Genomic DNA, 26285 nt, shown 5'->3' on the forward strand with positions numbered 1-26285 from the left:
AGTATTCAGTATCTCAACATTAGGCTAATTATTGCCAATCAATAAGCCAAAATTGATATAAAGAATTGTATGAATTGGGTACAGTCTACTTAGGATACATTCAATTTGGATTAATAAAGACACGACACAGGTAGCGAACCTTGGTTTTAATACGTTTATTTTCATTCACCATTTATGGTAATTATAGTATATAAGTTTATTGCATTTCTTTATTTCGTGGTTAGACAATTTTAATGAATCCATTAAAGGTTAATTTTTTAATTATTATTTGTGCGCCAGCAAAAGAGACATTCTTTCTTCTCCCCCCTCTTTTCGTATAATTCAACTTGTCTCTGGTAGCACCTCCGAATGTCCAGTAATTGGTACCTAATCAAATAGACGGACATTTGTCGGAGTTCTTTCTTTCAAATATCAAACACTAAGGGGTATATGCAATTGCGGTCGAATTCCCGAAATTGTCGAATTTCGGGTCATTTTCGACCAAAAAAAAAAATCGCCTATGCAATTCAGTGCTTTCCGACCAAAAAACGGACTTTCAAAATTCGACTTTTTGAAATTCGAATTTTTGCAAATTCGACTTTTCTGCAATGATACAAGTGCTGCAATTCGACCAAAGCATATTCAATTCAAGTTTGGAAATTCGACAGCAGTGCTTTTAGACAGCAAATTCGTCATTTTCAATCCGCCACACTTTGGAGGGTGAAAACAAATAAAAAAAATTTAAACATGTTTTTTTTGTGTTTTTTTGGGGGGGAATAGCAGATCTATTTATATTAGAAGGGATTAGGTACTTTTTTTTTATTTTTGGAGGCACAAATATTATTTATATATTTTTTAAAATATTTTTTTTATTTTTTTTATGCTGGAACGGTGAAATCATAAAAAAAAATGGCGTGGGGTCCCCCCTCCAAAGCATAACCAGCCTCGGGCTCTTCGAGCTGGTCCTGGTTCTAAAAATGCGGGGAAAAAATTGACAGGGGATCCCCCGTATTTTTAAAACCAGCACCGGGCTCTGCGCCTGGTGCTGGTGCCAAAAATACGGGGGACAAAAAGAGTAGGGGTCCCCCGTATTTTTAACACCAGCATCGGGCTCCACTAGCTGGACAGATAATGCCACAGCCGGGGGTCACTTTTATGCCGTGCCCTGCGGCCGTGGCATTAAATATCCAACTAGTCACCCCTGGCCGGGGTACCCTGGGGGAGTGGGGACCCCTTCAATCAAGGGGTCCCCCCCCCCCCAGCCACCCAAGGGCCAGGGGTGAAGCCCGAGGCTTTCCCCCCCCCATCCAATGGGCTGCGGATGGGGGGGCTGATAGCCTTTTGTGATAATAAAAAGATATTGTTTTTTCCAGTAGTACTACAAGTCCCAGCAAGCCTCCCCTGCAAGCTGGTACTTGGAGAACCACAAGTACCAGCATGCGGGAGAAAAACGGGCCCGCTGGTACCTGTAGTACTACTGGGAAAAAAATACCCAAATAAAAACAGGACACACACACCGTCGACAGTAAAACTTTATTTCATACGTCGACACACACATACTTACCTATGTTCACACGCCGACATCGGTCCTCTTCTCCATGTAGAATCCACGGATACCTGAAAAGAAAAGATCAATATACTCACCCCAGCCATGGTCCAGAGATAAATCCACGTACTTGGCAAAAAAACAAACCGAACACCCGCTCCATGCCGGACTGAAAGGGGTCCCATGCTGACACATGGGACACCTTTCCACGAATGAGACCTGTCAGTGACAGCTGTCACAGAAAGGTCTCTAAGCCAATCAGGAAGCGCAACTTCGTTGCGCTCACCTGATTGGCTGTGCGCTGTCTGTACTGTGACAGCACATCGCAAAGCCGCTCCATTACTTTCAATGGTGGGAACTTAGCGGCTAGCGGTAAGGTCACCCGCCGGTCAGCGGCTGACCGGCGGGTGACCCCACCGCTACCCGCAAAGTTCCCACCATTGAAAGTAATGGAGCGGCTTTGCGATGTGCTGTCACAGTACAGACAGCGCACAGCCAATCAGGTGAGCGCCACGGAAGTAGCGCTTCCTGATTAGCTGAAGGGACTTCAGTGACAGGAGTCACGTGATGTCCCGGCATTCGGTAGAAAGGGGTCTGATGTGAAAGCATTGGACCCCTTTCTAGTCCGGTATGGAGCGGGTATTTGCGTGTTCTTTTTTTTTTACAAGTACGTGGATTTATCTCTCTGGACGTGGATTTAGCTCTGGACGCTGGAAGGTGAGTATCATTTTTTCACAGGTACCCTCGGATCGTCGGAGACCGTGGCAGTCGGCGTGTCAACATAGGTAAGTATGTGTGTGTTGGTAGTGTGTAATAAAGTTTTACTGTCACGGTGTGTGTCCTGTTTTTTTTGGGGTATTTTTTTCCCAGTAGTACTACAGGTACCAGCGGGCCCGTTTTTCTCCCGCATGCTGGTACTTGTGGTTCTCCAAGTACCAGCTTGCGGGGGAGGCTTGCTGGGACTTGTAGTACTACTGGAAAAAACAATATCTTTTTATTATCACAAAAGGCTATCAGCCCCCCCATCCGCAGCCCATTGGATGGGGGGGGACAGCCTCGGGCTTCACCCCTGGCCCTTGGGTGGCTGGGGGGGGGGGACCCCTTGATTGAAGGGGTCCCCACTCCCCCAGGGTACCCCGGCCAGGGGTGACTAGTTGGATATTTAATGCCACGGCCGCAGGGCACGGCATAAAAGTGACCCCCGGCTGTGGCATTATCTGTCCAGCTAGTGGAGCCCGATGCTGGTGTTAAAAATACGGGGGACCCCTACTCTTTTTGTCCCCCGTATTTTTGGCACCAGCACCAGGCGCAGAGCCCGGTGCTGGTTTTAAAAATACGGGGGATCCCTGGCCAATTTTTCCCCGGATTTTTAGAACCAGGACCAGCTCGATGAGCCCGAGGCTGGTTATGCTTTGGAGGGGGGACCCCACGCCATTTTTTTTTTCGGGTTTTTCCCGTTTTTTAAAATCGCGGCAAAATCCGCCAAATCGGCCGATTTTCGCCCGCGACTCTGGCGAATCCGTTTTTCATTGAATATGGTGAATTCCGGAAGCCACCTTCCGGAATTCACCTGTCGAATTGAGTCGAATTTAAAAACGGCGATAATTTGCCGCGATTCGCCGTGAATTGCATATACCCCTAAGTATCTAATAGCTGGTGCAGAACATATCCCCCTTCCCCATTCCTTGTATATCTTATTCTACATAAATAATACCCCTTTTTACATGGAGCTGTTAACCCGGATTATTGCCGGGTTAATCCGGGTCGTGACTCGTTGTAAAAGGGTTTACCCGGGTCCAGTGACCCAGGAATCCAATCCGGCTAGCTTGCACCCAGGTCGCGGTGCAGTGTAAACGGGCAAGCCGGGTCGATGTGACCAGTGACCATGTCGACCTAGTGATTATGTTGACCTAATGCATGTCAGCCAAACGTGGTCGACCCAATGTATGTCAACCTAACTCATGTCGACCTAATGAACTACACCCACTAGTGATACTGTAGGGAAAAGGCCACACTCATTTAGTATCATCTAATGTAGTGATCTCCAACCCGTAGCTCGCAAGCTACCGATAGCTCGCCATAGTATTTTCGGTAGCTCACAGAGCGCACGGGCTTGGACAGTCACTGGCACTCCTCCTCCCTTAATTTTTAATATGGTGCCGGCCGTCAGCCAATCAGAGCTTGTGGACCGGCAGTGGCGGCACCTGATTGTCTGGCGGACTGCGAGTTTTGATTGGCTCACTTACCGGCACCATATTTTAAATGCCCGCCGCCGCCGGAGACTCTGTCACCCTCACCACAGCCGCTTTCCGGACTTCACAGGAGAGGCGCACGCTGCGCTCTCCTCCCCTTCCGTCCCTCATACAAGAGGAGCAGCAGCGGCGGCAGTAGAAGAAGCCAGCAAAGGTTAGCACTGTGTGGGGCATTGTATCGGACACTGTGGGGGGGCATTTTATCTGGCACTGCGGGGGGCATTTTAAATGGCACTGCGGGGGGAATTGTATCTGGCACTGGTGGGGGCATTGTATCTGGCACTGCTGGGGGCATTATTTGTGTATCTGGCACTGCTGGGGGCATTATTTGTGTATCTGGCACTGCTGGGGGGCATTATTTGTATATCTGGCACTGCTGGGGGCATTATTTGTATATTTGGCACTGCTGAGAGGCATTATTTGTGTATCTGGCACTGCTGGGGGTATTATTTGTGTATCTGGCACTGCTGGGGTCATTATTTGTATATCTGGCACTGCTGGGGTCATTATTTGTATATCTGGCACTGCTGGGGGCATTATTTGTATATCTGGCACTGCTGGGGGCATTATTTGTATATTTGGCACTGCTGGGGGCATTATTTGTGTATCTGGCACTGCTAAGGGGCATTGTTTGTGTATCTGGCACTACGCCGGTAGGGCATTACTTGTAGTTGTGAGGCCACACCCACTTTCGCAGGAACGTACGCACATTGGGGGGAGGGTGTAGCTCCTTCAGAGGTTTTATTTTCCGAAAGTAGCTCACACCCCAATTAAGGTTGGAGACCACTGATCTAATGTGTGAAAGACAAAATGGAGTTTATGAAGCCTAAACAACTTGTATTAAACCATTCAGAATTAATATGTTAATCTTCTATTTTTATATTTAAGTCACAAATCAGATATTAATTGTTTAATTAAGGGCAATAGGTAATGTAGGCATGTGTATAAATCCTTCATACATTCAGCAGATCCAGAGAAGAGTAGTACGTAGTAGGAGGGTAAGAGTGTTGATACTTCATCTTTATTTGTGGAGAGACGTGAAGAGAAGGTGTCAGAGGGTTCTGGTTGAGAAGTGAGCAGGTCACTGGCCGGGGAAGAGCATACCATTTCATTTTGGATCCTATCAATCTTGTCCTTGAAGTAGGAAGCAAGTTCTTGAGCACTGATAGTAGCTGGTGGGTTGGGTGAGGGAGGGTTAAGAAATGATTTCAATGTATTAGAAAGTTGCTTGGGGTTAGTGGCTTGAGCAGAGTTGAGAGATTGGAACTATGTTTGTTTGGCAGTGTCCAGGGTATTACAATAAGAGTGGCAGACAGTCTCATATGTGTGGAAGTTGCTAGGACTACGAGATTTATGCATACTTTCCTCACACAGGAGGGCCCAGGTACTGGGAGTGGGCGTGGCCAATACAGGGAGGTGTGACCAGCCCCCCACCCTTAGGAAATACTAAAATAATAGTTTTTACGTGGCTGCGCAGCACAGGGTAGCGCCGTGTGAGGACCAATAGGCGGTGACAGCGGGTGTTATCAATTACTCAGTCCCCGCACATCAGCCGCAGCTCTCACCAGCACAGCACAGAGCAGTCAGTCCTCTCTCTCCCCACACCCAGTGCCGCACGCTGTTTACAATGGGGCGGTGGGACCCAGGTCCCTGCACCTAGATGTCTCCAAGCAAGTACAAAACCACACAGAATAATAAAAACAACAATACCTAGAGAGCACAATATGCGTAGAGCAGTGTTTGGTGTAGAAATTTTTGGGTAATAACTTCTACGGGTTATATATTCCACCCATGAAATGTGCCAGGTGAGGCAGCCATCTTGGGCACACTACGTTGAATTATCCTGGGTGGGATAGGTCATACAGGAACCCAAGGCATATATGGGAAAACTGACATGTGTGGTAGTACTGTATGATATACCCTATATGAATAGATACACGTGAAGTACAACCACAAAGGAACCACGGCCGACGGAGGTACAAACTGAGGCAGCCAACGGAGTGTTCAAATAGTGCTGATGAATAGTGATGATGACATCACTAAGCACCAATCAGAAATGATGACATCACGGGATTGTGCATTCCACTCCATGTTAATCTCCCTCCACCGAGCAGCCTCTAACTCTGTCCACCAGTAACCTGAAGTAGCCTGAGAAAGTGATTTTCTGGCTGTGTCCGGGTGATTGCTGCTACTGACGAGCTTTGAATAATTCTTGGTTGATTAAGCTTTTGAAAGGTTATCTTTTCTCTCAGGACTGGTCTTGGGAGGGGGCTGACGAGCAAGGTCCTTATCTCTTACCTCAGGTCCACACCGTCTGCTGCCTATAAGAGGATGGTGAGCTGTACAGGAGTTAGTCACATTCCCTCCTGCCACCTGCTGCGCTGCCCAGGAACCGAACAGCAACATGCCTAGCCTGGCACCAGCCGTCCTCACTGTCGTGTGGCTGCTGGCGTGGCACAGTGGCACCAGTGCTAGTGCTAGAGTGCCTACTCTCGGGGTGAAGCTGTGCGGGAGAGAATTCATAAGGGCCGTCATCTTCACTTGTGGGGGGTCTCGATGGAGGAGAAACGACGCCATGCAGACAGGTGACTACAATATTTAATCTACATACCTGTAACTAACCATCAATGTATATTTTATTACCTTGGTTAATCAGCAGTTATATACAGGATAGCCATAAAATTCCTTTATGCAATAGCCACCCTGTGGCATGCCTGCTGTTGCAGAACTACAAGTTCCAGAGTGCACCACTAGGCAAAGAGAGCATGCTGGAGACTTGTAGTTAGATAGTCTGAGAACTTGTGTCATCCCTGCTGCTCTGTATTCTGTCTATACTTATCTGTCATTCTGAACATTTAGCATGGGTCTTCAACCTGTGGCATACTTGCCTACCCGACCCTCTCCATGAGGGAGAAAATGCTCTGTTGCTGGACTTTCCTGGTAATGTATGATTGCCATCACCTGTGGTGAGCTAGTTAATTGATAAGAAAGGTGTTTCACCACAGGTGATGGCAATCATACATTACCAGGAAAGTCCAGGAACAGAGCATTTTCTCCCTCATGGAGAGGGTCAGGTAGGCAAGTATGACCTGTGGCCCTCCAGCTGCTGTGGAACCGAAGCAGGGCATGCTGGGATGTGTCGTTCCACAGCAGCTGCAGGGCCACAGGTTGAAGACCCATGATTTAGGATGGTTCTGAGGAGGGAGCAAAGCATAATCAAGCAAGTAACTGTATACCTGGATAAACCATGCAGCACTGGAAGGGGTGCAAATACATTTATTGTTTTTGCATGCAGGGTAAATACTGGCTGCTTTTGCATGTAGCCCGCAAAAGCTGAACAGCGTTCTTATTACACTGCAATTAAATTAGGCTAAACATATTATCCCTTTAACCTGGGACGCTCATGAATTACACAGGTTCTGTGGCTGGCTGACTACAAGCCTGCATTTCATCTGGTCATCACTAGTTTTAAGCAGCCACAGAACCTGTGTAATTCATGAGTGTCCCATGTTAAAGGGATAATATGGTCAGCCTAATTAAATTCTCTCTGCACATTGATCATCTCCAAGCACCGTCTCTCTCTATCCTGTAGACGGGTCCTGGGTCGCACCGACATGGCTTACCCGTTTACACTGCATCGGGACCAACCCTGCAAGCTAGCCAGGTTGGATTCCCGGGTCACTGGACACGGGTTAACCCTTTTCCACTGAGTCACTCCTGGGTTATTACAGCAATAACCCGGGTGTTTAGTGCATACTTACCGACTTTGTATTTCTCCTCTCCGGGAGAAGCCCGGAGAGGAGACGCTGCAGGTTTCTTTGGGGGGGGGGGGCGGACTGTGACATCACAAAGCCCCGCCCCCGCATCGGGAAATGCAGCGATTCACGGGTCCGCGGGGAGGGGGCGGTGCTAAAATGACGCGATTTGCGTCATTTTAACCCCTTCTCCACCCGGCGGGAGGTTATCTCTCCATCCTGCCCGCATCACTAGGGTGCGAGCAGGATGCGGGAGACCTGCCCACTCTTCCGGGGGTGCGGGGGGCTACCCAAAAAAACGGGAGCCTCCCGCAGCTTCCGGGAGAGTAGGTAAGTATGGTTTAGTGGCAGTGGAAAATGGGTATGATTGATTTGTTCCCATCTCAGGCCCTTATGGATATAATTGAAAGTGAAATTTACACATTTCCCACAGCAGCAAGGTTTTTGCTATTCGATTGCCTGAGAGAAATTCCTGTAGAAATTACCACGCCTTTTTTTTTTTCTCACAGCCCCAGAGCTGGTGCAAAGTTGGTAAAAATTCCTATTGTAAGGTAAAACTGTCAGGACTTGCTTCAGAACCTCTTATAGGCCCTACACACTGGCCGATTTGTTTGAAAGATATGAACGATCTCGTTCATAAATGAACGAGAACTCGTTCATATCTTTCAGTGTGGAGGCTCCAGCTATGAACGATGCGCGGCCCCGCACTCGTTCATCGCTGGTCCCCCGTCGGCTGTACATGCAGGTCAATATGGACGATCTCGTCCATATTTGCCTGCACTTCAATGGAGCCGCGTGACAGGGGGAGTGAAGAAACTTCACTCCCCCCGTCACTGCCCCCCCCCCCCCCCCCCGCTGCCGGGTCGCTCGTCGCCCGTATCCGCCGTCGGGCAGCTCGGCGGTGGATCGGCATGTCTGTAGGGCCCTTTAGACACCCCTCTAATGACTAATTAAGGTATTGGAGGATTTCAATTAGCTTAACTGAACCAATAATTACATGTAATTAACTTTTTATTTTTTTTATGCACCCCAAATGGAATTAAAGTATTTATTTAAAAGAAAAATAATTGTTCTTTCTAACTTTGCTAAAAAAATAAAATCTATTAAAATTACACCACATCACTTTTTTTTTAAACTTTTTGTTTTGTTTGTATTTAAATAAAAAAAGTTTGCCTTTTAGAATTTTTTTTTCTTTAAAGCATTTTAATTGCACATAATATGTTTTATTGGGAAGTACTAGACATTTACACTGGTATCCATTACTTAAAAAACAAAATGGGGGTAAAGGCTGATTTGAACATTTTTTTTTCAATTTTTTTTCCCCGTGGGTTTTTGCAGGAAAAATGATCGCACCCAATTTATTTTTCAATTTTTCAAAGGTGTCGCGATAGCTGCATTAATTTTCTCCTCAAAAATGTTGCTTACAATTGTTTATGCCGCTTTCATTCATGTGACCCAGGAATTTGCAGAGTCTAGCAGGCCGGCAAATTCCTGGGTCTCAGCTCCATGACCCTGGTCGGGAGCAGGGTCATGGACCCACCCAGGGTTGTTTCCTTTCACACATGCAGAAAGCCCGGGTTGATGCACGTTCATTTGCAAATACGCCGGATATAGCTGCATGTGTAAAAAGGGTATGATACCCCTGTCAGACTTGCTTTCCAGGTCTAAAAGACCGCAAATGACCCTGGTAAAAGCATTGCATCCAGACCTACCAAAATCCTGTGTTTTAGGTGCTAGTGTGAAAGGGATATTAACCCTCAGTCAGACGCAGCTGGCCTGACAGGCGCCGCAAAGCTGTTCTCGCTCCCCTCTCCGCCCCAAGTGGTACATTTACTAAGATGGGAGTTCTATTTAAGATGGGATGTTGCCCATAGCAACCAATAAGCTTCTACTTCTCATTTATCTAGCACCTTCTAGAAGAAAATACCTGGAATCTGATTGGTTGCTATGGGCAAAATCGCATCTTAAATAGAACTCCCATCTTAGTAAATTTCCCCCCTAGTACCTTCCTATCTCTAGGTGCTGTTCGAAACCCCCTTAGTCAGTTTTCCCGCCGCTCGCGTGGAGTGGCCTCTCAGGCACACTGCGCCCAAACTCCTCCCACTTTTGAAGGTTCATTGTTCCTTTTATTTTCATCTATTGATTGTTTATTTTGCTCATTTTATGAATGAAAATGACAAAGGTTGTGGATATATTGCGGAAATATGTAGGTTTGTCCAGGGTGGCCCCTCAGGCACACTGCGCCCAAACTTATATTTATGTTCCTGTTTTCTCTTTCTTGCTACAGACTTTCTGCTGAAATGGCCCGTAAAGCCTACAATTTCTCTCTTTGTACGTCCTTATGACGATCACTTTAAGAGCGTTAGAATTGAGTTAATTAGGTGCTAATGACGATTTTCTAACAGGCGCCTGTCAGCCGCACTGCTCCTGAACTCGGGAGTCCCAGAGGTGCGTCTGACGGGTGTGGTTCGTTTTATCGACAGTATCTAGGTCGACAATGTTTAGGTCGACCACTATAGGTCGACAGTCACTAGGTCGACATGGATGGAAGGTCGACAGGGTTTCTAGGTCGACATGTGCTAGGTCGACAGGTCTAAAGGTCGACATGAGGATTTTTTTTTTTTTGGTGTCGTTTTCTTGGTAAAGTGACCGGGATCCCAAATTAGTGCACCGCGTCCCCTCGCATGGCTCGCCATGCTTCGGGCATGGTGCCTTCGCTTCGCTCGGCACACTTTACCGTTCCAATCGTAGTCCACGTGGATCGTTAAGTATGAAAAAATTCAAAAAAAATTTTTTTTTTAAAAACTCATGTCGACCTTTAGACCTGTTGACCTAGCACATGTCGACCTAGAAACCCTGTCGACCTTCCATCCATGTCGACCTAGTGACTGTCGACCTAAACATTGTCGACCTAGACACTGTCGATCTTCAGACCGGATCCCGCGTCTGACGGAGGGTTAAAGAGAAAATAGCAAACGTCCTGCTGTTTTATGACCAGTATTTTTCTATATAATTGTTATATCATTCAGGGAGAGTAATCCAGGAACATTTACTCCCACAGAGTCTTATTACAATGCAATGCTTTTATTCAAGCGTTAGTAATATCTGTCCTGAAAGTGCTGAATCGTTTCCTTGACAATTAATATTCTTAAACAATATACAGTATTTACCACTATTTTCTCAGCACTTCTAAGGATGTGGGTGAGTGGGTGTGGTATGTTATTTTCTGTTGTCACAGGGGGTCATTCCGAGTCGTTCGCTCGCTAGCTGTTTTTAGCAGCCGTGCAAACGCTAAGCCGCCACCCTCGGGGAGTGTTTCTTAGCTTAGCAGAAGTGCAAACGAAAGGATCGCAGAGCGACTACGGAAAAAAATTGTGCAGTTTCAGAGTAGCTCCAGACCTACTCAGCGCTTGCAATCACTTCAGACTGTTCAGTTCCTGTTTTGACGTCACAAACACGCCCTGCGTTCGCCCAGCCACGCCTGCGTTTTTCCTGGCACGCCTGCGTTTTATCGATCATTCCCTGAAAACGGTCAGTTGACACCCAGAAACGCCCTCTTCCTGTCAATCACTCTGCGGCCAGCAGTGCGACTGAAAAGCTTTGCTAGACCTGAAGCTACATCGGCAGTTGTGAATATATGTCACGCGTGTGCATTGCGCCGCATGTGCAGAAGTGCCATTTTTTTGCATCATCGCTGCACAGCGAACATTTTTAGCTAGCGATCAACTCGGAATGACCCCCACAGTAGGGTATCGGGAGGTTCATATTATTATTAATTATATTAGTGAGGATCCACGTCGTGCTGCCATGCCAGTTATTGAGCGGCACGGTAATGTGGTCCGTGCACACACAGCCCGAAAGCGGCCATCTTCCTATCGTATACCAATGTGCAAAACACTGACCTCATTAATCAGATTACGCATTCTGTGGCGACAATATAGGGATGGCCATCGATCACTGATGTTTTAAACCCATCGATGGTTTATGACCAATGTCAAATACTTTTGCCATCAATGGCAGATAACCAGATGGGGCTCCATCATCGATGGTAGCTGTATGCCCGATGTTTTTTGGTTTGTTGTTTTACTGTCATTTTCAGGGTTGCTGCTGCTGCACATAACAGCTAGGATGTCAGCCAGCAGCTCTGGGCCGCCTGCAAAACACTTGAATTCCACCCATAGAGGTGAGGCGCCGCTTTTAGCCTTTTATTTTATAGGATGGTGACAACAAGAACAAGTGAATGAAACAGTAAAAGTACCGAAGGGCTGCAGAACAAGGATTGTCCCTAGGAGTTTATTTCTGACTGCACAGTGCATTCCCCCTTTCTGTGTGTACAGCTGTACCAGGTTCTCTCAGCTGTATGTGCGGCACAATTCTCCGTATCTGTGGTCTCATGCAGGTACTACGGACAAACGCACAATATAACTTCCCGGCGCCGGGATTGGGCAAAGGATCCATTCGCACGGGCGTTCATAAGGTGATTGACAGGAAGAGGCCATTTTGTGGGTGGCAACTCACCGTTTACTGGGAGTATTCGGGAAAATGCAGGCGGGCTCAAGCGTTTTCAGGGAGCGTTTTCAGGGAAAAGGCATCAATAAATAAGTGGTGCAGTCTATATCGTGTATCAGCAGGATTCTGTTGCACAGGAAGAGTAAATCCTGGGCTGCACAGAGACTGCTACACATAGGAACGCACACTTGCACAGTGATTTTACACTCCCCCTGTAGCTGGTGACTATCTGATTGCAGGACAGCAAAAAACGCAGCCCAGTGATCAGATCTGAATTAGGTCCTTGATTTTAATTCTGTGTTTTAAGTCAGTGACTCACTGGCATGACGCATCATGCTGCTGCTACTAGTGTCCTATATTGTGAGTGTATAACGTGTATGGTGATGGAACCTTTTGTTTCCAATTACTTGCGCATATGTATGTTGTCAGAAGCAGCAGTGGCACAGCACCATCTCTTGAATGTTGCATGTGCTGCTCATTGCCATTCATTGTAAGTGCCCTCCCTTACCAACCGTAGATGTACGCGCTGGATGCACATCTATGTCAATGTAAGTTTTTATAAGTGCTATGGCAACCACAGTCAGGTGTCATGTGGTGTTTTGAGCAAATTTTCTTTGGAAGAATGCAAAGTCACTGGGCTGGATTAATGTTTGTGGGGACCATACCAATAACATTGTCAATGATCTACTGGCAATGTTATTAAAAAAATATAATGTGTAAATACTCCCAACACACTGTAGTGCCCCCAGGTCACATTATGCCACACAGAATCCCCAGGTCGCATTATGCCACAGTGCCCATTCACTGGAGATTTAGCTATGTATGGGACCCCCTGGGCAACTGCCCCGGTCACTTTGTTGTTAATCCAGCAATGCTAATCCCCACCCTCCTCATCCCTTTACTGTCACCTGACCACCAAGAAGCCAAATGACTGACTGGCTCAGACTCAGAAATCACTCTCGGGTTACGCTCTCCTTTGCAATGAGATGTAAAAAACAATACTTCCAGCTAGGGATAGCCATCGGTAGGTGAATCATCGATGGTCACCATCAGCAGTTAACCTCCATGGTATGAAACAATCAATGTAAAGCGGAAGGTGGGATGGTGTGTGTGTGTGGGGGTGGGGTGGAGGGGTGGGACTTTGCAGGTGTTGTCGTGGTGCAGGGGAACAAAAAAGAAAAAGCACTGCAGGGCTCTGTGCCATTGTCTGTCCGCCATTGATAAATATCTTCCCCACAGATCACTTTTGCAAAGGGAAGGCTGAATAATAGGAGGACATCCTGGAAAAAAATGTGTATCAGCTTAAAGTAAAGGCCAGTACTAACGGGAGAGATGTGTGCTGAGCGATCTTAACACAGACCGCTCAGCACACATCTCTCCCCCCGCTCAGCACAGCGCAATGTGCTGAGCGAGGGGACGGACGTACGGGGGGCCGCTCACTTCACACAACGGTGATTGAGCGACCTGCTAGATTGAGCCTGCATGCAGGCTTAATCTAGCACCGGCGATAGTGATGTGCGGGGCCGCGCATCGCTATTGCTGGGGGGCATACACACGGCAGATCCGTGCTTAAAATCTAAGCAATCTAGTCAGATTGCTTAGATTTTAAACATGGATCTCTCCGTGTGTACCCCCCTTTAAGCCCCGTACACACGGGGAGAGATGTGTGCTGAGCGATCTGTCACAGACCACTCAGCACAGATCTCTCCCCGCCGCTCAGCACAGCGCAATGTGTGCTGAGCGAGGGGGGCCCGCTCATTTCACCCAGCGGGTAAAATGAGCGATGTGCTATATTGAGCCTGCATGCAGGCCAATCTAGCACCGATGATAGCGACACGCGGGCCCGCGCATCACTATCGCTGTAGGGCATACACACAAGAGATCCATGCTTAAAATCTAATCAATGTAGTCAGATTGCTTAGATTTTAAGAACGGATCTCTGCGTGTGAGATCCTTGAAGCACTATTGGAAGGAGATTCGTATTGCATAGAGGGGTCCTCCGTATTGCATAGAGGGGTCCTCCGTATTACATAGAGGGGTCCTCCGTATTGCATAGAGGGGTCCTCCGTATTGCATAGAGGGGTCCTCCGTATTGCATAGAGGGGTCCTCCGTATTGCATAGAGGGGTCCTCCGTATTGCATAGAGGGGTCCTCCGTATTGCATAGAGGGGTCCTCCGTATTGCATAGAGGGGTCCTCCGTATTGCATAGAGGGGTCCTCCGTATTGCATAGAGGGGTCCTACTCACATGCATGAGCTAAGTTCTGGCATACGCACTCACACTGCCCGGCAGATCACGGGATAGATGAGCCGTACTGAATTGTTCCTGTGCATTGGTATCCCCCATCAGGGCTCAAAAATTAATAAGCCCCTTTATTTTACAAAGGTGGAAGTCTGTTATAATAACAAAATCCTATTACCTCTAGGTTGCAGCTCAAAACCTTTTTTTTTTTTTTTTTTTTACTTTATTTTCCTATGTCATTGGCGTTTCTATTATGGGCCCCCAGGTCCAGGGGGGGCCCACCCCGCACACACTGCACCCATTTGCTTAATACTTACCTCTCTGAAGTCCCCCGTCGAAGCCATCCCTTTTCAGCAGCCCAATAGAGTTCGAACACTAGGGGGAACAAACTCTATTGCGCCTGCTGAAAACTCCGGGAAAGATGGCACGGCGGCCATTTTTCCGGAGTATCGCGCATGCGCATTAGCAAAATGGCCGCCGCGTCGTGTTCCCGGAGGTTTGCACATGTTCTTAGACTCTATTGCCGCTGAGGGGGCGTCACCGCAGTTGCAGAGGATTGAGATTTCCTGGCCTCTAGGCAGCAAGCTGCGGTAGCCGGCTTGCGTGACCCCATGGGTAATGCAGCTGGCCAGTGGTGTCGGAAATGATCGATGCTGAGTCCTAGGATGCGGCTCGGATCAGTAATGCAGCATTACGCCTCTGCATGAGAAATAAATGTATCGCATACTTGCCTATGGGGGATTCCCGATTTTTCGGCCAGTCTCGCACCCCACCCCAATCTCCCGCACCCCACCTACTTCCTAGTGAAGCAGACAGGGCAAGGAGATTATACCTTGGATTCTGTCTCCGTAAATTTGTGTCGTTTAGCCCCTCCCCCTCCCCACAGATCCGTGAATCGCGGCAACAGGGGCGGGGTTTAGCAATGAGACAGTGTCATGCAGAGAGGAGATCATAAAAGTAGGGAAGTATGATGTATTTGCACCCCTCGTATTGCCCCTTCAGTATATGTGCATTCCTCATGCATGATTAAGAAATGTGAAATGTGCAAGTGGGCTGCGTCTGTACATGGGGATGGCTAACTCACAATATATGTCTTCCAGGAGACCCTGCCGATGGTTTTCGGAACCTAGGACCCACGGACATAGATTCCGAGGAGGAGGAAACGTTTAGCGAGTGGGCTAACTTGCGCCCCATCAAAGGTGAAATCATGGACTTCGGGACCTCCCAAAGCTGGAGGGACGCCACGGGTGCAAGACACGGAGCCGCCGCTGCGTCAGAAGACTCCCTGAGGGTGGGGGAAAGACGAGGACGGGAGGTGGCGCTGGGCTTGTCCAGTACGTGCTGCAAATGGGGCTGCAGTAAAAGTCAGATCAGCTCCCTGTGCTGAGGCCGGAGAACAGCCGCAGTTCTGTTCGTGTCCGTTACGGAGAGTGGATTCAGTATGGCCGAACACATGCATTGATGTGGTGCAGAGTGTATGAATGTTTACTGTGACAGCTCCTAGGGGGCTGCCTGTGTCCTGTTACATCTGTGAAATCTTCCTGTAGTATGGACGTGTTATTTATTACCACCTGCGGTCACGGCGTACTGGCCTATGTAATAAGCCGTGTCATTTTCTCTAATAAAGAACAAAACAAGAGCGCAAACAACTGCCAAAAACAAGTGCTGTGTGACAAATATAAGTAGCACCTTGTCTGACCGACATGTAAACCTGTGTTTTGTGTATATAAACCATCTGGCGATCTTGTTGATATTGTTATTACGGTTATTATCCTTTATTTATATGGCGCCACAAGGGTCCCGCAGTGCCTTACAAAGTACATAAACAAATGAGCAAAACAAGAAAACAGCGACTTACAGTACAAGACAATATAGGACAAGTACATAATATATAAACATTACTGAAATAAGAAAGAGAAGGAAAAGCATATGAGGAGAGAGGGCCCTGCTCATGAGAGCTTACATTCTAAAGTGGAGGGGTGACACAGATGGGGTAGACAATGAGGAGCATGGGGTACAGGGCAGCAACTAGGGGGGGGGGGTGCAGGATTTGAGGGGGCCCGAGGAGTAACAGAGGAGCAGGATTTTTTTTACCGGCAGTGTTGTGCTGCTCCAATGAGGCAGCAGACGGCTCCCGGGGCAGTGTCTCTGACCCACCTGCCTGCTGCTGCCTCCAACGCTGTGCGGGTGAGCTCCAGTACCTGGGATCTCTCCTATGCCGGCTACTGATTTAAACTCTCTTCTTTGCCGTGCAGTGCTGTGACTAGCGTGCGGAGCACCTGCAAGCTATAGAAGTGAGCTGTTGGTGCTGTATGTTTCAGCACATTATGATCCAGACTGTCTGCCAGCACCAACCGATAACAAGCTGCCGGCTACACACCATTGAGAGGACACGCTGCCCCAGGCTTTTGCTTGTTAACAGGTGCAGTCACCGATGTTACAGAAATCAAAGGCTCACTTTGCTAGCTATCCACTTGACAGTGGAAACTAAGAGCCTGGACAACCTCCAACTCTCACAGAGTATCACTACAGCAGCTTTGTGGTGAGTTTAAAGTAGTGATGAGCACCGGAAATTTTTCGGGTTTTGTGTTTTGGTTTTGGGTTCGGTTCCGCGGCCGTGTTTTGGGTTCGAACGCGTTTTGGCAAAACCTCACCGAATTTTTTTTGTCGGATTCGGGTGTGTTTTGGATTCGGGTGTTTTTTTCAAAAAACCCTAAAAAACAGCTTAAATCATAGAATTTGGGGTTCATTTTGATCCCAAAGTATTATTAACCACAATAACCATAATTTCCACTCATTTTCAGTCTATTCTGAACACCTCACACCTCACAATATTATTTTTAGTCCTAAAATTTGCACCGAGGTCGCTGGATGGCTAAGCTAAGCGACCCAAGTGGCCGACACAAACACCTGGCCCATCTAGGAGTGGCACTGCAGTGTCACGCAGGATGGCCCTTCCAAAAAACACTCCCCAAACAGCACATGACGCAAAGAAAAAAAGAGGCGCAATGAGGTAGCTGTGTGAGTAAGCTAAGCGACCCTAGTGGCCGACACAAACACCTGGCCCATCTAGGAGTGGCACTGCAGTGTCACGCAGGATGGCCCTTCCAAAAAACACTCCCCAAACAGCACATGACGCAAAGAAAAAAAGAGGCGCAATGAGGTAGCTGTGTGAGTAAGCTAAGCGACCCTAGTGGCCGACACAAACACCTGGCCCATCTAGGAGTGGCACTGCAGTGTCACGCAGGATGGCCCTTCCAAAAAACACTCCCCAAACAGCAGCACATGACGCAAAGAAGAAAAAAAAGGGGCGCAATGAGGTAGCTGTGTGAGTAAGCTAAGCGACCCTAGTGGCCGACACAAACACCTGGCCCATCTAGGAGTGGCACTGCAGTGTCACGCAGGATGGCCCTTCCAAAAAACACTCCCCAAACAGCACATGACGCAAAGAAAAAAAGAGGCGCAATGAGGTAGCTGTGTGAGTAAGCTAAGCGACCCTAGTGGCCGACACAAACACCTGGCCCATCTAGGAGTGGCACTGCAGTGTCACGCAGGATGGCCCTTCCAAAAAACACTCCCCAAACAGCAGCACATGACGCAAAGAAGAAAAAAAAGAGGCGCAATGAGGTAGCTGTGTGAGTAAGCTAAGCGACCCTAGTGGCCGACACAAACACCTGGCCCATCTAGGAGTGGCACTGCAGTGTCACGCAGGATGGCCCTTCCAAAAAACACTCCCCAAACAGCAGCACATGACGCAAAGAAAAAAAAGAGGCGCAATGAGGTAGCTGTGTGAGTAAGCTAAGCGACCCTAGTGGCCGACACAAACACCTGGCCCATCTAGGAGTGGCACTGCAGTGTCACGCAGGATGGCCCTTCCAAAAAACACCCCCCAAACAGCACATGACGCAAAGAAAAATGAAAGAAAAAAGAGGTGCAAGATGGAATTGTCCTTGGGCCCTCCCACCCACCCTTATGTTGTATAAACAGGACATGCACACTTTAACCAACCCATCATTTCAGTGACAGGGTCTGCCACACGACTGTGACTGAAATGACGGGTTGGTTTGGACCCCCACCAAAAAAGAAGCAATTAATCTCTCCTTGCACAAACTGGCTCTACAGAGGCAAGATGTCCACCTCATAATCATCCTCCGATATATCACCGTGTACATCCCCCTACTCACAGATTATCAATTCGTCCCCACTGGAATCCACCATCTCAGCTCCCTGTGTACTTTGTGGAGGCAATTGCTGCTGGTCAATGTCTCCACGGAGGAATTGATTATAATTCATTTTAATGAACATCATCTTCTCCACATTTTCTGGATGTAACCTCGTACGCCGATTGCTGACAAGGTGAGCGGCGGCACTAAACACTCTTTCGGAGTACACACTTGTGGGAGGGCAACTTAGGTAGAATAAAGCCAGTTTGTGCAAGGGCCTCCAAATTGCCTCTTTTTCCTGCCAGTATAAGTACGGACTGTCTGACGTGCCTACTTGGATGCGGTCACTCATATAATCCTCCACCATTCTTTCAATGGGGAGAGAATCATATGCAGTGACAGTAGACGACATGTCCGTAATCGTTGTCAGGTCCTTCAGTCCGGACCAGATGTCAGCATCAGCAGTCGCTCCAGACTGCCCTGCATCACCGCCAGCGGGTGGGCTCGGAATTCTGAGCCTTTTCCTCGCACCCACAGTTGCGGGAGAATGTGAAGGAGGAGATGTTGACAGGTCGCGTTCCGCTTGACTTGACAATTTTGTCACCAGCAGTTCTTTGAACCCCAGCAGACTTGTGTCTGCCGGAAAGAGAGATCCAAGGTAGGTTTTAAATCTAGGATCGAGCACGGTGGCCAAAATGTAGTGCTCTGATTTCAACAGATTGACCACCCGTGAATCCTTGTTAAGCGAATTAAGGGCTCCATCCACAAGTCCCACATGCCTAGCGGAATCGCTCTGTGTTAGCTCCTCCTTCAATGTCTCCAGCTTCTTCTGCAAAAGCCTGATGAGGGGAATGACCTGACTCAGGCTGGCAGTGTCTGAACTGACTTCACGTGTGGCAAGTTCAAAAGGTTGCAGAACCTTGCACAACTTTGAAATCATTCTCCACTGCGCTTGAGACAGGTGCATTCCACCTCCTATATCGTGCTCAGTTGTATAGGCTTGAATGGCCTTTTGCTGCTCCTCCAACCTCTGAAGCATATAGAGGGTTGAATTCCACCTCGTTACCACTTCTTGCTTCAGATGATGGCAGGGCAGGTTCAGGCGTTTTTGGTGGTGCTCCAGTCTTCTGTACGTGGTGCCTGTACGCCGAAAGTGTCCCGCAATTCTTCTGGCCACCGACAGCATCTCTTGCACGTCCCTCTCGTTTTTTAAATAATTCTGCACCACCAAATTCAAGGTATGTGCAAAACATGGGACGTGCTGGAATTTGCCCATATTTAATGCACACACAATATTGCTGGCGTTGTCCGATGCCACAAATCCACAGGAGAGTCCAATTGGGGTAAGCCATTCTGCGATGATCTTCCTCAGTTGCCGTAAGAGGTTTTTAGCTGTGTGCGTATTCTGGAAAGCGGTGATACAAAGCGTAGCCTGCCTAGGAAAGAGTTGGCGTTTGCGAGATGCTGCTACTGGTGCCGCCGCTGCTGTTCTTGCGGCGGGAGTCCATACATCTACCCAGTGGGCTGTCACAGTCATATAGTCCTGAGCCTGCCCTGCTCCACTTGTCCACATGTCCGTGGTTAAGTGGACATTGGGTACAACTGCATTTTTTAGGACACTGGTGAGTCTTTTTCTGAGGTCTGTGTACATTTTCGGTATCGCCTGCCTAGAGAAATGGAACCTAGATGGTATTTGGTACCGGGGACACAGTACCTCCAACAAGTCTCTAGTTGCCTCTGCAGTAATGATGGATACCGGAACCACGTTTCTCACCGCCCAGGATGCCAAGGCCTCAGTTATCCGCTTTGCAGCAGGATGACTGCTGTGATATTTCATCTTCCTCGCAAAGGACTGTTGGACAGTCAATTGCTTGGTGGAAGTAGTAAAAGTGGTCTTACGAGTACGACTTCCCCTCTGGGATGACCATCGACTCCCAGCAGCAACAACAGCAGCGCCAGCAGCAGTAGGCGTTACACGCAAGGATGCATCGGAGGAATCCCAGGCAGGAGAGGACTCGTCAGAATTGCCAGTGACATGGCCTGCAGGACTATTGGCATTCCTGGGGAAGGAGGAAATTGACACTGAGGGAGTTGGTGGGGTGGTTTGCGTGAGCTTGGTTACAAGAGGAAGGGATTTACTGGTCAGTGGACTGCTTCCGCTGTCGCCCAAAGTTTTTGAACTTGTCACTGACTTATGATGAATGCGCTGCAGGTGACGTATAAGGGAGGATGTTCCGAGGTGGTTAATGTCCTTACCCCTACTTATTACAGCTTGACAAAGGCAACACACGGCTTGACAAATGTTGTCCGCATTTCTATTGAAATACTTCCACACCGAAGAGCTGATTTTTTTGGTATTTTCACCAGGCATGTCAATGGCCCTATTCCTCCCACGGACAACAGGTGTCTCCCCGGGTGCCTGACTTAAACAAACCACCTCACCATCAGAATCCTCCTGGTCAATTTTCTCCCCAGCGCCAGCAACACCCATATCCTCCTCATCCAGGTGTACTTCAACACTGACATCTTCAATCTGACTATCAGGAACTGGACTGCGGGTGCTCCTTCCAGCACTTGCAGGGGGCGTGCAAATGGTGGAAGGCGCATGCTCTTCACGTCCAGTGTTGGGAAGGTCAGGCATCGCAAACGACACAATTGGACTCTCCTTGTGGATTTGTGATTTCGAAGAACGCACAGTTCTTTGCTGTGCTTTTGCCAGCTTGAGTCTTTTCATTTTTCTAGCGAGAGGCAGAGTGCTTCCATCCTCATGTGAAGCTGAACCACTAGCCATGAACATAGGCCAGGGCCTCAGCCGTTCCTTGCCACTCCGTGTGGTAAATGGCATATTGGCAAGTTTACGCTTCTCCTCTGACAATTTTATTTTAGATTTTTGAGTCCTTTTTTTACTGATATTTGGTGTTTTGGATTTTACATGCTCTGTACTATGACATTGGGCATCGGCCTTGGCAGACGACGTTGCTGGCATTTCATCGTCTCGGCCATGACTAGTGGCAGCAGCTTCAGCACGAGGTGGAAGTCGATCTTGATCTTTCCCTATTTTTGGAACCTCAACATTTTTGTTCTCCATATTTTAATAGGCACAACTAAAAGGCACCTCAGGTAAACAATGGAGATGGATGGATACTAGTATACTTATGGATGGACGAGCGACTGCCGACACAGAGGTAGCTACAGCCGTGGACTACCGTACTGCGTCTGCTGCTAATATAGACTGGATGATAATGATATAAAAAATATATATATATATCACTACTGCAGCCGGACAGGTATATATTATATAATGACGGACCTGCTGGACACTGTCAGCAGCACTGCAGACTCCTAAAGTAAGCTACTAGTAGTATCAAGAAGATAGAAAAAAAAAAACACCACAGGTAGGTGGTATACAATTATGGATGGACGAGCGACTGCCGACACAGAGGTAGCTACAGCCGTGGACTACCGTATTGCGTCTGCTGCTAATATAGACTGGATGATAATGATATAAAAAATATATATATATATCACTACTGCAGCCGGACAGGTATATATTATATAATGACGGACCTGCTGGACACTGTCAGCAGCACTGCAGACTCCTAAAGTAAGCTACTAGTAGTATCAAGAAGATAGAAAAAAAAAAAAACACCACAGGTAGGTGGTATACAATTATGGATGGACGAGCGACTGCCGACACAGAGGTAGCTACAGCCGTGGACTACCGTACTGCGTCTGCTGCTAATATAGACTGGATGATAATGATATAAAAAATATATATATATCACTACTGCAGCCGGACAGGTATATATTATATAATTAATGACGGACCTGCTGGACACTGTCAGCAGAATGCGTTTATAGAATAAAAACACCACACGACGAGTGTTTAACTTTTTCAGGCAGACAATCACAATATACTGGTGGTCAGACAGTGGTCACTGGTCAGTCACACTGGCAGTGGCACTCTGGCAGCAAAAGTGTGCACTGTTAAATAATATGTACTCCTGCTACTGCTCCCCAGTCTCCCCCACAATTAAGCTGTGTGAGCACTGAGCACTCAGCACAGTCAGATATACATAGATGATGCAGCACACTGAGGCTGAGCACAGATATGGTATACTGTTACTGTGTCACTGTGTATCGTTTTTTTTCAGGCAGAGAACGGATTATATTAAATAATAATATAATTAAAAAAACTGCACTGGTGGTCACTGGTCAGTCACTAGTAAACTCTGCACTCTCTGAGTACTCCTAAGCTCCAGTAAATCAAGTGTCTCACTCTCACTCTCTCTCTTCTAATCTAAATGGAGAGGACGCCAGCCACGTCCTCTCCCTATGAATCTCAATGCACGTGTGAAAATGGCGGCGACGCGCGGCTCCTTATATAGAATCCGAGTCTCGCGATAGAATACGAGCCTCGCGAGAATCCGACAGCGGGATGATGACGTTCGGGCGCGCTCGGGTTAGCCGAGCAAGGCGGGAAGATCCGAGTCTGCCTCGGATCCGTGTAAAAAGGCTGAAGTTCGGGGGGGTTCGGATTCCGAGGAACCGAACCCGCTCATCACTAGTTTAAAGACAGACTTTATTATCGGCACTGTGCTCCCAGTTAGCAGTATCAACCTACGCTTTGTCTCCCAGATGGGGCGATTTGGTGTAGCTTATAGGGGGATGCAATGTAGTGATGTAGTGTTCTATATAGGGTATGTAGTGTAGTAATGTATTGCAGTATATAGGGGCATGTAGTGCACTGATGTGGTGTAGCATATACGGGGATGTAGTGTAGTGATGTAGTGCAGCATATAGGGTATGTAGTACAGTGTATAGGGGCAGTGATGGACTGGGCCTCCATTTCGGCCTGGGCACTCGGGAACGCGCGTGCGCTCTGATGTGCAGAGAGAGTTAGATTTGGGTGGGGTGTGTTCAAACTGAAATTTACATTGCAGTGTAAAAATAAAGCAGCCAGTATTTACCCTGCACAGAAACAATATAACCCACCCAAATCTAACTCTCTCTGCACATGTTATATGTGCCCCCTCCCTCCTGCAGTGCACATGGTTTTGCTCGTTAGCTAACAAATTTGCTGCTGCGATCAGATCTGAATTACCCCCATAGTGCAGTGATATAGTGCAATGTATGGAACACACAGGGGGGCATGTAGTGGAACACGCTGCTGGAAGGGCATGTGACGCATAGGGCATTTGAGGCACACAGGGAAATATTGGCCAATAGTATCCCCTTTTTTAAAATTTTTGATAATCTGATTATTTTAGTCTGACAGGGTTTTGTTTCGTATTTTTAGGGCCAGGGATCGAAGGGGGTTATTAATTACTGCCTTGCCCCGGCTGATGAAAATCCTAGTTTCGGCCATGATGGGGAAGAGGGTTAGGATGAGAGATGGTTGGGTTTGATGTGGGTCTTGAGAGCCTATTTGAAGTTTTGTATAGAAGTGGAAAATCTGATAAGGAGAGGGAGAGAATTCCAGAGGTAGGGAGCAACCCAGGCAAACTCCTGGAGGAAGGAGTGGGAGGAAGTAATCAGTTGGCATGGGAGGCGGAAATCATTTGTGGAGCAAAGAAGGCAGGCGGAAGTGTGAAGGGAGATATGTCTGAGTTGTACATGGAAGCGGAATGGGTGAAGACTTTGTGAGTGTGAGATGCTTGAATTGGATTCTGAAGAGGAAGGGGAGCCAGTGTAGGGCTTGCAAGAGAGGGGAGGTGGATGTAGTAGGATTGTAGAGGTAGATGAGCTTGGCAGCAGCATTGAGGACAGGTTGGAGTGGCGAGGCGGTAGTCACGGAGGCCAGATAGGTGTAGATTATAGTAGTCCAATGTGGAGATGACCAGTGACTGGATGAGGGTCTTAGTAGCATCCTCTGTGAAAAAGTTTCTGATCCTGAAGATATTTCTGAGATGGAAATGGCAGGACTATGAAAGATGCTGAATATGGGGTTTGAAGGACAGAGTGGAGTCAGGGATCACTTCAAGACAGCGCACTTGGGGGCCAGAGAAGATGGTGGTGCCATTAATATATAATGAAATTGTGGGAGGTGAGGTTGTGTGGAAGGGTGGGAGAGTATCAACTCAGTCTTAGACATGTTTAGTTTATGAAAGTGCTGGGACATCCAATAAGAGAAAGCAGAGTGAAAGTTGGAGATGCGCATGAGGAGAGCGGGGGAGAGGTCAGTATGGGTGAGATGAATGAGCAGTTCATGCAAATTACCCACCCCATCATAATCGCCACTGCCGGTTCCACAATATAGTGTCGGGTACTTGGCATCCAATCTCCCCACTCAATGCCCATGCCTGAAAATACATAAATGTAATTGATAATCCAGATTTTGCAAATGTAGGCTTGTCATGGCAACCCCTTTATCCACTATATTCATATTTTGGGAGAAAGTTATCAAACCGTCTAAATAAGACAATGGGAGGTGTTTTTTTAAAACGACCAATCAGATTCTAGCTTTCATTTATCTGACACATGCTATCAAATGGTAGATAGAATCTGATTTGTTGCTATAGGCAACATTTTCCCTTGTCCTCTTTAGAAGGTTTGATAAATATCCCCATGTGTATTTGTACACTCTACGTATACCACATACAATACAAGTAGAAGACACATATTCATCCTTCTCTAGACGCAAAACCTGCTACACTGCAGTCTACGTACAAAAGTTCTGTGTTCATTCTATAGCGAGGGAAGAAAACAATTAATTAAATATTAGAATACATTTCTATAACAAGATGATAAAGTTATAATATTGAATAACACTAATTGGTTAGTGTATATAAGTCAATCAGGTATTAATATGGAGATAACGCTGATGAAGTACCTAGGATACGTCAAGTCAAGAGCTCACCTGGTAACCTAACTTCATTCACATTCATGACACACATCTGTCTGGCCTCTGTGCCCAGGGGCATCTCAACCTGTCCAGCTGGCAACCTGGTGAGGAGTCTATATATAAAGGGTAGTCCTGGAGCAGTGTAGGGTTCAGCCAAGGTGTAGCTGTAGTCTTGCTTATAACCAGTGCCAGATTAATGTGCACTTGGGCCTGGAGCTGAAATATAGGAAAGGCCTATTGTGTACCGCTGCAGATTGGATTAAGGAGAGGGGAGCAGGGGATATGGCTCAGCGCCCGTTAGTTACATTACACCGCACAGTAGTATCCGAGACACGTTACACCGCACAGCAGTGTCCGATAGTTAGATTACACCGCACAGTAGTGTCCGAGTCACATGACACCGCACAGCAGCATCTGCTAGTTACATTACACCGCACGGTAGCGTCTGCTAGTTACATTCCACCGCACGGTAGTGTCCGAGACACGTTACACCGCACAGCAATGTCCGATAGTTACATTACACCGCACGGTAGCGTCTGCTAGTTACATTCCACCGCACGGTAGTGTCCGAGACACGTTACACCGCACAGCAACGTCCGATAGTTAGATTACACCGCACAGTAGTGTCTGCTAGTTACATTCCACCGCACGGTAGCGTCTGCTAGTTACATTACACCGCACGGTAGTGTCCGAGACACGTTACACCGCACAGCAACGTCCGATAGTTACATTACACCGCACAGTAGTGTCTGCTAGTTACATTCCACCGCACGGTAGTGTCCGGGACACATTACCCCGCACAGCAACGTCCGATAGTTACATTCCACCGCACAGTAGCATCTGCTAGTTACATTCCACCGCACGGTAGTGTCCGAGACACGTTACACCGCACAGCAGCGTCCGATAGTTACATTACACCGCACAGTAGTGTCTGCTAGTTACATTCCACCGCACGGTAGTGTCCGGGACACATTACCCCGCACAGCAACGTCCGAT

General features: G+C 47.7%; 1 protein-coding gene and 1 long non-coding RNA gene across 2 annotated transcripts in view; one reads left to right on the forward strand and one right to left on the reverse strand.

Annotated features, from left to right (window-relative positions):
• Window positions 1-207: 207 nt before the first annotated feature.
• Window positions 208-26285, reverse strand: part of LOC134934825 (uncharacterized) — a 30779-nt gene continuing 4701 nt past the window's right edge. Inside the window, exons 2-4 of the long non-coding RNA XR_010179822.1 lie at window positions 25305-25505; window positions 24669-24747; window positions 208-366 (exon numbers count right to left, since the gene is read on the reverse strand). This is a non-coding gene — a long non-coding RNA (uncharacterized LOC134934825). The remainder of the gene's footprint in view (window positions 367-24668; window positions 24748-25304; window positions 25506-26285) is intronic.
• On the forward strand, window positions 5930-16041 carry RLN3 (relaxin 3). The gene is made up of 2 exons (XM_063930174.1): window positions 5930-6362; window positions 15383-16041. The coding sequence occupies exons 1-2, from the start codon at window positions 6182-6184 to the stop codon at window positions 15667-15669; spliced, it is 468 nt and encodes a 155-aa protein (XP_063786244.1). The 5' UTR covers window positions 5930-6181; the 3' UTR covers window positions 15670-16041.

The sequence above is a fragment of the Pseudophryne corroboree genome, chromosome 6, assembly GCF_028390025.1.
Source record: "Pseudophryne corroboree isolate aPseCor3 chromosome 6, aPseCor3.hap2, whole genome shotgun sequence".
In the NCBI taxonomy this organism is placed as follows: Eukaryota; Metazoa; Chordata; class Amphibia; order Anura; family Myobatrachidae; genus Pseudophryne; species Pseudophryne corroboree.

Bases quoted from the DNA above. Each gene is read 5' to 3' on its own strand.
- RLN3 (XM_063930174.1), top strand. From the start codon at position 6,182: ATGCCTAGCCTGGCACCAGCCGTCCTCACTGTCGTGTGGCTGCTGGCG. The intron at 6,363-15,382 runs GTGACTACAATA...TATGTCTTCCAG, and splicing joins AAACGACGCCATGCAGACAG to GAGACCCTGCCGATGGTTTT.